This window comes from Haemaphysalis longicornis, unplaced genomic scaffold (assembly GCF_048455015.1).
Source record: "Haemaphysalis longicornis isolate Haplotype H1 unplaced genomic scaffold, Haemaphysalis longicornis Haplotype H1 scaffold_2, whole genome shotgun sequence".
In the NCBI taxonomy this organism is placed as follows: domain Eukaryota; kingdom Metazoa; phylum Arthropoda; class Arachnida; order Ixodida; family Ixodidae; genus Haemaphysalis; species Haemaphysalis longicornis.
The window spans coordinates 246,891,470-246,906,031 of NW_027526295.1; the positions used below are offsets into that span (position 1 = coordinate 246,891,470).

Consider the following 14,562-nt stretch of genomic DNA (forward strand, 5'->3'; position numbering starts at 1 on the left):
ACTAATATGTGAGAAAAAATTAAAACTGGCGCCGACCATGAAAGTTTATAAAACAAAGACGATTCGGCTCCCATACGGGAGCCTTGTTCACAGTGAAATGAGAGTGAGAGTGACCCGGTTTATGTTGGCTTCAAGATGTGACGTAGGAAACTTGCGTACACGTGTGGGAAGTTGCCATCATTGCGATTCGATTGCAGTCCGCACAGGAAATGCTATAGATAACGCTTGAAAATTTTTCTTTTGGTAGCTTGTCCTCGACGTTCAGCAGGGTGTGCCTGAACTTTCATGTCGGCACATGCACTACCTGTACACTGTAGGAACGTAGAACACGTGCCAATTGTTCACTAATCCTAAGTACATATGGCATCGCAGCACCATTCGTGAGATGCGTGTTGCAGGAGGGCACAGGACGTGCTGGCTGACTTCAAGGAGCGTACAAACGAGCCAGGGTAGCCACTTGCAGAGAGGTCCCGATGCACGTGCTGTATGTCGGCAGCAATACCTTCCGGTTTTTTGCAAACTCTGTGCATACGGCTTACAAGTGAGGCAGGGTTCACATAGTTGAAATGCAGATAGCGACCCGTGTGGGCGCTTTGTCTGTATACGCTGAATGTAAAGTTTTTTTCCCTCGTGCTTGATGAGGATGTCGAGAAATGGAAGCTGGCTGTGCTGCTCCTTTTATACAGTAAACTTGATTGCTTCATCCATGCTGTTCAGGTGGGTTGTGAATGCAGTCTGTGCTACCCCCTTGATTATGCTGAAGCAGTAACCTAACGCAGAAAAGTTTTGGGCACAGGACTGAACGACTCGAGTGCACATTGCTCAAGCCAGGTTTGCTGCCATGACCAATATGGCAGCACCCATCGCTTTGCCGTGTACCTGCTTGTAAAAACAGCGCTTGAATGTGAAGTACGTGTTCTCCAGGCTAAACGTCAGGAGCCACTACAAATCCGGAAGTTCAATAGGTGCACACTCGGGCAAAGTTGCATCCATTTCGAGGGTGGAGATGCATGCATCAACTGCTAAGCCTGTTGTTATGCTTGTGAACAAGGACTGGATGTCAAAAGACACCATAATGTCGCCATGTTCCAGGGCGATGTCCTATACCTTGTCAATGATGTCTCCTTGTTGCTCTTCCCTACAAGTGGTCGCAGCACTCAACGCAGGCACCCAGACAGCTTGTGGAGGGGAGAGCATGTTGTAATCCACGATGGGGTGCATTGGCACCTCTGGCTTGTGAATCTTGGGCAATCCGTACAGTGCTGGTGCAGAACCCTTATGACATAGTAGACGGTAGTAGAGGGACTTGTGTTGCGGCTGAACGCAACGGAATACGTCCGAGAGAAGCTTTTGAAAGCCCCATTGCAGCTTCGGTGTGGGGTCCCTTTCGAGGCGCAGGTACGTGCTGCTGTCTGAAAGCCGTTCTCTGAAAGCAGTACTATCAAGCAGTCCTGTAGCGTTGCCTGTGTCAGCAGGGAGCACCACTATCTTTGAGTTGTTTCGGAGACGTTTGATCGCTGAATGTTCTGCCGAAGACAGCAGCAAAGGCGACGTTTGGGGCCGGAACTGCGAAAAAACGCCAATCGCACGAGTGCGAGCCTCATCACGTCTAGAGGGTTTGACCTGCATCACCGCGTTTTCCACTATTCTTATCATTCATCTTGGGTCCGTTGCAGGAGCCGCACGTTGAAGTTCACACCGAGGCTTAGAACAGATAGTTCACTGGGATCCAGGTCGTGTGACGATAAATTGTGCACGATAGAAGGTACCGGGTTCCTACCTGGGGCCGGATTTCCATGGTGAAGCCTCTCGAGCTTGCACTCTTGGCTCTGTTTGGCACGGCAGCAATGCAGTTCGGCCTTGAAGTCGGCACGCAGCTGTATATTTGTGAAATCCTCTGGAAACTGGTGCTCGAGTCGATGACGAGAAAAGAAGGCCGCTTTCTTGAACGTTCATACTCGTTGTCTACAGTTCAGTATCCTGGCTTGTAGCAGCTGACGCTCCACCTTGAAAACAACACTGTTCCCGAAGCTACTAGGCACAGGACTGTTGAGACGCAGGGATCGTGAAATAAAGGCACTCCCTGGTGAATGTCAATGCCAAGCTACCGAAACAAAAATTTCCGGGTGTTATCTTCAGCATTCCCCGTTTGGACTGCAACTGAAGCTATGTCAGCGAGACTGGCAATTTCCAGCAGAGACTCAAGCAGCACATGTATGACGTAAGAAAGAAAAACGTATCATCTAATGCTCTGGCCAAGCACACAGAAGCAACACGCCATAACATAGACTGGGCCGATGCGAAAATAATGGAAAAAGTTTATCTTGAATCCCTGACAATCCAGACAACGGAGCGCACACTTAATCTCAATGACGGCAATTTCCCACACGTGTACGCACGTTGCCTGTGTCACATCTTGAAGCCAACATAAACCAGCTCACTTTAGCTCTTATTTCATTGTGAACAAGGCTCCCATATGGGAGCTGAAACACCTCTGTTTTATAAACTTTCTTGGTCGGTGCCAGATTAAATTTTTTGTCATGTGTTCTCCCGACCAGGCGGGCTTCTGTCCAACTTCCGATTTCATAAACTAATACAGATCACGTGAAAAAAAAAAGGTTCCTGCTTTTCTTTATATTTCTTTTTTTTAACAGGCCCACATTACTTTTTGCTAGGAAATCCTATATTAACAACAGATGCGTGCCATGCATCTTACGACAACAATTTGAGTGGCAACTAGTTGATTGGCAGTGTGAAATAATGCAGCACCAATTTGCCCTCATAGCATACGACACAAAGCTGAAAAATATCAGGATGAAATTTTCAAGGGCAAGACAATGGCAGGCCACAGAACACAGCCACACCTACCCTGCAACTTGTGGTCTTTAACATAGTTACTCGGGAACCAGCCCGTGTTGCCTTGAAGCGTGCCTTCCCACCAGCCCCCATCCAACGCTTGCGTTACTGTCAGGATATCGCCTTTCTTGAAGCACAGCTGCAAATGAGTAGGTGCACACGCCCATCACTTGGTGTACTTGATTGCACATACAAATGACAACACTATCTGCAGTTTTCTTTGCTGCACAGAACCTACCACCCTACTGGAACATATAACTTTGGGAAGGGGGGCAGGACCAGAAGGGGGAAAAAGAAACCTAGCAAATCAAATATGCTCCTGCTCGCGATCGTCTTCTACTCCTCCTAGACTTCAGTACTATAAAAATTGCAAATAAAGAATATACGGCTTTCCTTTTTCCCCTTAATATTCGTCACTTCTCGCTGTTGCACGGCACACACGGCACAAATGGAGCAATAGAAATGCCCTGATTCTTACCTCATCGTTGTTTTTACCCTTGAAATTGTGGATTGCCCGGACAAGTCTTGGCGGAACCTCTGAAGCCATGTCAGACGCTGCAGCTCATGACAGTCGGCGACGACGTGTTCACTCCACACTTAGCCGGCAATGAACGCTGCACATGGATATTAAAAATTCCGATCATCAAATTAAGTTCACTTGGAATAGATTGACATTGCCTGTCCGAATTTTCTTTTCGAGCATAGAGCTGCTAGTTCACATTTAGGAAAGGTAAAAGACAAAGAAAATCAGCAAGAAGCGATCGAGCTGTCGCAAAACACTTGTGTGCCGTCTCTACAATAGGTGTTTGTGATCGTCTCAAGTATGCAAAGAATGCGACGCAGGCTGGCAACCAATTCAAAACACAAGCCGCACTCTGCCGATTTTCTTATCGCTCTTAACGTCTGCGCCATACAAGAAAAAACGCCGTTACACAAGAGCCAAAACCACATTGGGCAAACATACACCGATGCGTAACTCACGGCCCGCGAACCGGACAGCTCTCTCTCAGCCTCGCCGACAAACTCCGCCTTGCAGGTTGGAAGCACCCCCACGCAGGCCAGAATTTCGCAGTGAAATACACGATGACAAATACTGCTGTTTGTCAATATCGTCGCAACAAAATTTCTCGGAGCGCCGTGAACAGACGTCCGACGCGCTCGAGTAAACAAGGGATGAGCGGCTCTCACATTTCAAGAGATCGGTGCTTGCGGCTCAATCCTCAGGTACGCAGCGCATTCCAATGAACTGTCATAACAATAAACATTGGTCAAGATTCGGACACTTCGCAGTACACGACGAAAACACAAAACACAGCACGAAACCTGCAGCGCGCAACCATCACGGCCATAATCTACACATGGTGATGTCCACAACTCGATGCTCCCGCTAAAAATAGTGGCCGTCATGGAGGCAGGAACTGCAGGATGAAGGAACCGCGGCTTATCTTCAGGAGTAGATTCTGAAGCACTCATTTTTGGTTGTCTGTTACTTTTTTTCTATTATTATTTTTTGCTTTTTCATTTTTGAAGACAAATTACAAAAAGCGTCAGCTAACTTGAGCGAGACTGGCAAAACACCCGGGACAAACGGGCTCGAACTCTGTGTCACGTTAACGTACCAGGGCATTGGTTATTTTAAAGGCAGTAACTTAATTTGAGCAGTAAAGAATATTATTTAACGGCATGCTCTCATAATAATCTTATAGTTTTGCTTCAATCCTTGATATTGAATTTCAAGCTGGTCCCAGTTAGTCGCAGCTGTTTTATGGCTAAACGGAAGCTCGCCCGCCACTTGCTGGACCCCACGCAGAGTATATGCTGGAGAGTCAGAAAGCAATCCAGCGCTTGCTACACTCTCATCCTGGCAGGGACGACGAGGCACGCCTGTACCACCCGTGCCTCCTCGCACGTACGCTGGCCGTCCCAACCCGGAGCTGGACAAACCAATAACGACACATGAGGTCTGGCAGGCACTTCAAGCCTTGACCCGCAACGCCACTCCGGGTAAAGATAAGGTCACTAACAAGGTACTCAATGGAATACCGGCTCAATGGAAACACGCTGAAATGGTGCTCATTCCGAAGCCAGGCAAACCTGCGAAGCTGGACGCATTGCGCCCCATATCGCTAACGTCGTGCGCAGGGAAGTTTTTTGAGCGTGTGATCCTCGCCCGCCTATACAACCATACATCGCCCAAGACATTTATCCGCACAAAATGTTCGGCTTCTGGCCCCACCTGTCAACTCATGACATCCTCCTTAAACTAAAGGAAGACGTCTTGGCGCACGATCCTCACTCCAGCAGGGCTATCCTCGCTCTCAATTTGAAAGGAGCGTTTGATAATGTGAGCCACGACGCCATCCTCGAAGACCTACGTGACACTAACTGTGGAAAACGATTGTTCCAGTATATCCAGGCATTCCTCACGGATCGCACGGCGACTGTGGGCATTGCACCACTACGAACGGCCCTTCCGACTATGCTCAACAAGGGAGCGGTGCTTTCTCCAACATTATTTAATATAGCTATGATGAAGCTCACACAACAACTTAACACCATCCCGGGGATTATACATGCACTCTACGCAGATGATATCACGATTTGGACTACTGGTGGGTCAGAATTATGGCGACATGCAGGATGCGTTCCAGCATATGCCGCTGACGCAGTCCAACAGTACGCCTGCAGTATGCGCTGTCTTGAATGCTCCCCGGAGAAGTCGGAGCTCATCATTTTGGAGGCGCGAGCCACGCGGCAAGCCCCTGGAACCCACCACAATACAAATAAAGCTCCAGGGTAGCGACATCCCTGTAGTCCCAACCACCCGGATACTGGGACTTTACATCCAGCAAGACGGAGGAGGAACGCTAACCATCCAGCGCCTCAACCACACTGCCTTGCAAATCATGCGTATGGTAAGTCGAGTCACAAACAGGCACCAGGGTATGAAAGAGGATGATGTCATCGAGTTGGTGCACGCACTGATTGTCAGCCGCGTAGTGTACTCTACGCCTTACCTCCCCCCTGAAACCGAGGGAAATGGGCCAACTTGACTTACTCCTGCGGAAGGCGTACACACTAAACTTTTTTACACCCTTTTTGGACAAAAAGGGTGTAGCATAAGTGGAAAAAATGGTATTGGGAGCACACCCCTTTCCTTGAATCTCAACACCCTTTTCCTAGCTCTACACCCTTTTTGTGTAAAAAAAAGGGTGTTGATCAACTTCAACACCCTTGGTTTTTCTTAGGGTATTGAAAGGGTGCGGAAAAGGTGTTCAGCTGTTGCACTGTAAAGAACAAGACAGCCCCTCATACACTCCTCTACTCGTAAGAAATATTCAAAAGCAAAAAAAAAATTTGGTTGATCCCTCTTTCATAGGAATCGGCAAAACGCGAAAGTGAAAGGGGCCTTCACAGGTGCGGTTGAATGTTAAAGGAATTTCCTTCTTGTGCGAAGGGTTCGCGAGTGTGACCCCGCCAGGCGAAGTGACACCGACACGCAAGAAACAAAAAACAGGGGAGGGTGCCTCAATTCATGCGCGTCTCCGTACACGAAGGCGCCAACTGTCGGCGCTCATTCGCGTCATGATGCGCTACTTCGCTTCGCCTCTTCTAGACGGCGCGCACCATCTGAATGAGTCATAGGGAAGGACATAAGGCGCGTTCATAGCATATGCTCACGTCTCGGTTCGTAGCACAGTGGGAACAGCGCCACACACCTCCCGTTGCGGCCAGAGAGTCGTGGTAGAGTGCCTAGAATAGTCGTGGGATCGAAACCGGGCTTCGCCGCGTCAATGGCAATTTTTCTGGCGACGTCACTTCCGTGACGGATATCACGTCACCAAAATATTTGTGTGGCCGGGCATAAAACACTTTCGTGTTAAAAGACTGTGCAAAAAAGAAGTAAGAAAGTTTAGTGGACACTAAACTTTCTTACACCCTTTTTGGCCGAAAAGGGAGTAAGAATCTTGTCCCATGGCGAACACTTTAAAAGGTGTTTTTGCGAAAAAATGGTGTTCGGATGAAAAAAGGGGTGTTCGTGTGAACACCCTAAAAAAGGGTGTAAGGTTGCTCAACACTCTTGTAAAATCCGGTTAAACTTGACCTCACCCCTCAGCGGTCATCCTAGCTTAGCAAGAACACTGCAAAGCTTAGCAAACGTAACAAAACTTAGCAACACCGGAAGAAACTATGTAGGTCGACTCCCAGCCCCGCTGTTCTTTTTTTTTTGCAAATAAACACCTATTTCACACCGCTTCAACACCCCACAGAAAGCCAAGTGTGTTGCAGTCGTAAACACCCTTTTCGCCACACGAATATAGTCTTTTTGATTTTGAAGCTTCAAATTGGTGCTTAACGTGCCAACGCTAAACTTGGGACATAAGGTGCACCGCATATGGAAACGAGCGATCATTGCATACGAGCTATTTTTTTTGCGTTTGAAAATTTCTTGTAGAGGAGTATATGAGGGGATGTATTCTTCTTTACAGTGCTATTATGCATCCAAGCATGGCGTTATTCAATGAACAGCTGAACACCTCTTCCATACCCTTCCAACACCCTAAGAAAAATCAAGGGTGTTGAAGTTGATCAACACCCTTTTTTTCACACAAAAAGGGTGTAGAGTTAGGAAAGGGGTGTTGAGATTCCAGAAAAAGGGTGTGAAGGCTTCCCAACACCCTTTTTCCACTTATGCTACTCCCTTTTTGGCTAAAAGGGTGTAAAAAAAGTTTAGTGTGTGAGTACAAGCAAGCGCTAGGGCTTCCTCATCACACCGCCACTAGCAAGCTGGAAGTGCTGGGGGTGCACAACAAGGTGCGGGAGATCATTGATGCTCACCTTGTCAGCCAACTAGAGCGGCTCAGGCAAACTTCGACCGGTTGCACGGTGCTGAGGCAGCTAGGCTACCAGATAGCGGATGCCAGCCCCCCTCGTCCGGAAACTGTGCTTCAGGACATCCGCACGCTCATCAGGGTTGCTCCGCTCCCGCGTAACATGCATCCTGAGCATCACGCACAGCGCAGACAAGCACGAGTACAATTCCTGCGAGGGAAGTACTCTGACCATCCGCATGGGTGATTCGCGGACGCGGCCCACTACGCATCCCATCCAGCCACAGCAGTATGTCATTGACGGCTGAGGCGATGTCGTTCGCACTGCGACCGTTAAAACCGAAAACATCGTTGAAGCCGAAGAAACGGCCATCGTATTTGCGATGACGTCTCCACCTTCTAATAAACCACTTCACATAATTACAGACTGCCAGCAGGCATGCAGAAACTACGGCAACGGTCGGATCTCAATATGCGCCCTCCGACTACTAAAAAAGCACAAGGACACCCTAAACCCAGCTGTACTAATATGGACGCCAGGTCACGCAGAGCTCGACGGAAACGGGCGAGCACACGCTACAGCCTGACCATGCACACTTCGGGCACCGCAACAGTCGCTCCGTGACTCAGAGCCTATCCAGTAGCAGTACCGCGCACTTCTGCAACACCACCGCCTTGCCAGATGTGCCTACCCACCACCGCACCAGAAGCTCACCCGAGAGGAGGCTGTAGCCTGGCTGTACCTTAGCTGCCTGCACATCATACACCCCACAATATATCCACCAACATGCCCACACTGCAGCGAACACCCAATCCTGTACCACACCACGTGGGCTTGGCAGAACACACCAGCAGCCCCCATTATTCGCACCCCCACACTCGAGCAGTGGGAGGCCGCGCTGTGCAGTTCGGACCCTGAGCACCAGCTACAGTTGGTGGACCGGGCACGCAGGGCCGCAGCCGCCGCTGGGGCCCTGGACTGAGGGCTTCTCCTGCTTTCAAGCGCGAACTTCTTTCACTTGAATAAATGATGCTCCACAACCACCACCTGGGCGCTGCTAGTCCCAGCTGCACCCAGTTAACCAGCAACGCCCAGTTGACCATAAACCAGCCGTGAATTTTTTAATAACCACTTTATTCAATGGTTAACGTGATGATAACCGAAATGCCGGGGTTCTTGACCTATATCTATGAAATCACAGTAATCCCTCATTAACTCGAAGTCGTAAAATCCGCTGGAAATTTCGAGATAAACGACGGAGTTTTGGGTTAAGCGATTAATGCCGCAAATTTGTGGCCAAGTCATTCAAAGAAAAGCTAGTGCAAGTAACGAAATTTAAGCTCCACTGTACAGGGGAGCTTTTGTGATAAAGTCAAAATATTTCGCAGGAAAAACTACTTTTTATCATTGCGGAAGAAAGACCGCGTGATGCTCGTCTGTTGTGCGTTCGTACCCGGTCCCAGAAAAGTGCTCGAACTTCTCAATTCAGCAATCTCGAGGACTTCTCGACATAAAGTTTCATACAATAACTTGTATGAAACTCTATGCTTTTGGACGCTCCTCGTCGTCCGTATGAACAATTGTATCTTCCACAGCTATCTCAGCGACATTGGCATCGGAAAGCATTTCGGTGACGGGGTCATATCGGCCTTGTACAGCGCGTACTCCGCATAAATTTGCCGTTTACAATCGTGTTCAGCGCGTCGTGGGAGCTACGCGTTCGAACAGAGACCTTATAAGCGGCCTGCGAGGACTTTGCCAACATTTCAAGATATTCGTGGTCACCCAAAAAACGTTTCGAGATAAAGGGCGGCAAATACATATAGCGCCTGTGGGAGGTAAACGCACGGCGAGAAAAAAGTTTTGACTGAACCGATATTTCGAGATATCCGAGGGACAACTGTATATCGATAGCCAAACACGCAATTATTACAACGGGCCAGTCTGGAAATGCAAAAAGAAATACGGGAAATGTAAAGCCTACTTGGCTCGAGCTGTCGAACGTTCTGTTGAACCCTGCGGTCGCGCTTGCCACCACTTGACGAGCCCCCTGGGCACAGCATCCGGGCAAAGCTTGTTCCACGCGCTCGCCATCACCAGGACCTTCCTGTTCGTTCCATCGGTATACTTTCACCGGGCCCTCTTACGACGCAGCTGTTTCCCTTTCCCGGCGCGCGCTGCGTCGCCCTTTTCAAAGAGCCCTCTGCGACCCTTCCTCCCGCACTGCGGTCTCTCCCTTTCCCGGCCCGCGCACGCACCTGCCCCAGCATCATTTTTGTACCCCCCCCCCCCCCCTCCGATGTTTCGTACGTCACTCGCTTGCTTGAAACGTAAAGATCTAACGCCAACGCCTTAAAACCAATCAAACGTCGGCTCCTAATTAAAAGAACGCTGCTGCTCTCAGTTAAATCTTGCCTGAACTATGCCTGAGATTTTTTTGTGCTTAATAATGGGGACATGTATGAGCCATGACAGCAGTTTTAGTATTTTATAGCCGCTTTGGCTGTTCCTTCACGAGTTTCTTGGCCAGTCGGCCGATTCGAGGCACAGACAGACGGACAGACCGAAATTTTCACGTTTGGATAACCAAAGTATAAAAGATTAAATTGCGCGATTTAATGTTTAAAGCCGAGCGAGTCAGGAGACGGCGCCGCTTCGCGACCCATGAACACTGCTGCGCAAGTGAGGTTGAGGTCATTGGCACCATAAAGTTCCATACTAATTAGTATGAAACTATTATTTAGTGACACTAATTGGCGCCATTCCCGGCCGGGGTGGCGGAACTATGCCCGCCCTTGTGTCCACATTTTGGCAGCAGGTCGCCAGTTAGATATGGTAAACTATTATTATTATTATTATTATTATTATTATTATTTGGTTTCTCTGTGGTTCTGTTTAACCAATATAGTTGCCTGTTTTTGAAACTGTTTACTTATCATGCTTGTCTTATCATTTGTCTCTATACTCTTGTCATTGTTTTTGTCGTCTTACTGTTAAACTTTGTTCTCTGCTTGTTGTGTATTCATTACAATAAGCTGAGCCACAAAGGCATCTTCTTTTTCTTTTTTACCTGTACCCAGGCTCCGCCTGTACTTTATTTCTCTAATTTTCGCTACTTCAATTTGTGTTTCTTGTCGCTTGTTTGTTTCTTCCAATATGTTTCTTGTATTTTGTTTTCATGTAACTATCCGTGCGCCAGCACTCAGGCCTCTGGCTGTTCCTGGGCACGTAAATAAACATGATTGATTGATTGATTGATTGATTGATTATTATTATTATTATTATTATTATTATTATTGATGTCAACAGTGGCGTAGCCAGAAATTTAGTTCGGGGGGGGGGGGGGGTTGTGCATATACAACAATGGTGCCTCCGCACTAATTCAATATATATATATATATATATATATATATATATATATATATATATATATTTGTGTGTGTGTGCGCGTGCGTATAAGCACCTGTCAGTTTACAGGGTTTAATTGGGGTCGCAGTTAGTAATTAGAGATCCATGTCTGGAGAGGCCCTTGCCCTGCAGAGGGGCGTAGACAGGCTGATCCTAACAACAGCAAGGAATAAAAAAAACAGCGCACACAACCATACATACACGAGCAGTCGTACTCTCATCGGACGTTTTTGCACTTTCTTGGAAGAAAAAGAGTGCGTGCCCGGGGAGGCGCACGCAATCTCCGCCCCAAAGCATTGCAATATACATCCCTGTCGTCAGAGCGCGTAGAGGCACTCTACCTAATCGCCTCGTCGCTCGCGTGCCGCCCAACGTGTGCCACTTGAAACAGATCAAGCAAGGAAAGTAACAAAAGATGACGACAAACCCAACTGACGAGAATCGGTCAACGACGCTCATGTTAGGCTGCAAGAGACAGCATCTTGACAAAACCAGTGAACATGCAGGCACGCCCCTAGCCATAACCAAAAAACACCAAAATAACTCAAAAAGTGTGCATAGTAAGCAGGTGCCCGAAGAGGCAAACCAGATATGCTTACAAGTGAAGCCGACAAAGTCAAGGTGAGGGGATTAATTTTAGTTTATTTTGAATACTGCTGATTTCAACTAAGAGAACAAGAATACAAGCACAATGCAAGAGTGAAATACCAGATATACAATAATTACAGAAAGGCAGATATGTAGTTCAAATAAATGCAGGGAGGGTCGGTTAGTTATAAACAAAAGTATATAATTATTGACAGTATGCACTTATTCACACTGTGTGCTGCAACGCCTGATCCGGGGTGCTCAAATTGCTTTCTATGTCGCGTGCCTAAAGAGCATGATCAAAAAAAGAGTCTGCAAACCTACATTTAAATAAGGAAACACCTACACAAAAGGAGACACATAAGAAAACACCTACATTTAAATAAGGAAATTCGTTATGTACATTTGTTTCATGAAAACGTCGTGGTGTCCAACATAGAAAATGCTAGCACGATAATTTAGGTTTCCATTAGCCTGCTCCTGCAAATAGACTAGTTTGGAGAGCTGCCTGTGGGCTCGCAGTAAAGCGATCACCTTCGGTCTATGCAGATCAATTATCTGCAGGCGCCTGCGTTCCCGACTAAGTCCTCTGGAGAGACTGCGATATCGCGGTGCACATTCAGAAGGGCGAGTCCGAGCAAGCGGTCGTTAGTTGTGGACGCTCTGGAGAAAGAACGTTCTGCCTCTGCTGTTGTTACCGGGAAAGTTGCAAGTATCTGCAGCAGCCGATGCACATTCGGAAACATAGCCACTGGACAAAGAGCAACTGCCTGCAGTGCTGATGTGGCCTCTTCATGCCTCTCGTTCCTGCATTTCGCAGCCCACACAAGTAGTTCTCCTTCAAGCTCCCCGACTGACACGAAGCTCGAGTACAAAGCCGAAAATTCTTCAGCCTTAGGTGCAGACTCGGCCTGACGGATGTTCTGAGGGAGCAGCGATGATAGCGACCGTAAAGTACGCCGGTGGTTTACGAAGCGCACATCCAACTGCGTTCCAAGATGATCCATGAACGGCAGGAAGACTGCAATTCTAAAATACTCTTCGACGCTTGTGGCATGGACGTTAGAGCGGTTACGCTGTCGAGCGGCGACACGCGGCATTTGCATTTCCACTGCCACTCCTTCGGCCATTGATAGGGCGGCTTCAAATATCCCGGGAAAGCCAGAGTTGCGCATCTCGCTCACCGCAGCCTGTACATGGTCGATTAAATCAAGAGCGACAACTAGGTCGGAAGAGGCCGTTTGAAGCTGTCTTGAAAGTGCGAGAGTGAGCGACAGTGCTTTTGCTGCGATAGTGACGCTTACGATGAACGTGGGTGTCAGCACGCAAGCGAGCAACTGATGCGCTTTCGGCGAAGCTTCGACGGCAGCTTCTGCAATGTCTTCAAGTGCCGAAACGACTACGCCAAAAAGCTCCAAGAATGTCTGGACAGCCTCGTGGCGCTCCACCCAACGTGTCTCACACAAGCAGTGAAGCCTTTTTTTAGTCAGGTCACCGTTTTCACTTTTCTCTCTCAGCAGCCTTGACCGGACCCCCGACTTCCTAAAGAATGAGCACACCTCCTGAATTGCACCGAATGCATTGCGAATTTCTGGAACACTACATGAACTACACAGTGCAAGATTCAGGGAATGGCTGGCGCAGTGCACATACAGAGCCGCAGGAACGTCACTCTGGATGATTGCCTGAACACCACTGAAACGGCCCCCTGCCCACACATGTACGAAGTGTTCAAGCCTGTGTCCTTGAGCAGTTTCAGTAGCGCGGAGGCGAGGCCTTGCCCGGTGAGGTCCGTAACTTCCGTGAAGGCCAGAAAGTCTTCGCGCAAAGTACCGCCCCAAAGGTACCTTACGCAAACTGACATTTGCTCGATGCCTGTAAAAATCAAGTTAGATAAAACAATGCATCAGAGCCAATTTAGAAAAAATAACATTTTTTATGCTTAAGCCCAGCTATCAATCGCTTATAATAATGGTAGTGTAGTAAGTGATCCTGCCGGTAATTAAGCATGGCGTAGAACTTTGAGTAAACCGGTTCAAACTGTCTGCTATTTACGTAAAAGTGCACATGCACAAACGTTTAGTCAAGCTATTGCACTGATCTTGCTTACCTGAAATATCTGTTGTTTCATCGGCAAGAAGGGCGAAGCCCTTGGCAGTGTCTAAACGAGCATCTCAAACGACAAAAGCTCTACTGTCTTTCCTGCGAAGCACAGGACTTGATCAGACTTTTTAAACAGGACTCTCTTAATGAGCGCGTCATCTTCATCACAGTCATTATCATCACCTCTTCATCGATTTCATTTTTTTTATACATCTGGTGTAGCAAGCTAGGCGCCTTGGCCAGGCTAACCTCACCAGTATCATTAAAGACTATTCTCTCTCTCTCTCTCTCTCGGGTAACGATGTTTTCCTGCACCAGCGTTGCACACGCCCCTAGAATTTCATTCTGAATTTGCGGACTGAGATACGTGGCGTTTCCAGGGGCTGCCAGCAGGGCCGGATTAAGGTGGGGGCTGCGGGGGCTGCAGCCCCGGGCCCACAGCTGTCAGGGGCCCCGCTCGACCATATCAAAAAGTTATTGAGTGTGGTAGCTGCCCGCATTGAAAGTTGAAGGTAGGAGCTTCAACCTCACCCTCACACCGGAGCTGACTAACCCGCGACAGGCGTAGAGGATTCGGGGGCCCCTCACGTTATGGTTGACAACCTTCGATTCCATTTCAATTAAAATAGTTATTCCTACTCCTCTTTCTTGTTTTCCCGAGGTTTATGAGAATACATCTTTGACCAAAAGTCGTAGGTGCACAGCTTGACCGGACATAAGAAGCCACATAAAACAGGCCCCGAGCTCGGCTCCGGTCTTTTTCGCGACACAGGT

At 48.1% G+C, this 14,562-nt stretch overlaps 1 protein-coding gene across 2 annotated transcripts in view; it reads right to left on the reverse strand.

Annotated features, from left to right (window-relative positions):
* Positions 1-14,562, reverse strand: part of Rtgef (Rho-type guanine nucleotide exchange factor) — a 64,549-nt gene that overhangs the window by 17,462 nt on the left and 32,525 nt on the right. Inside the window, exons 1-3 of one of the 2 annotated variants that reach the window (XM_077700044.1) lie at positions 4,045-4,235; positions 3,335-3,470; positions 2,869-2,995 (exon numbers count right to left, since the gene is read on the reverse strand). In XM_077700044.1, coding sequence (XP_077556170.1) covers positions 2,869-2,995; positions 3,335-3,403 — 196 coding nt within the window. In that variant the 5' untranslated portion in view covers positions 3,404-3,470; positions 4,045-4,235. Of the gene's footprint in view, positions 1-2,868; positions 2,996-3,334; positions 3,471-4,044; positions 4,236-14,562 lie in introns of those variants that run through there. The other variant, XM_077700046.1, reaches the window with a different exon arrangement.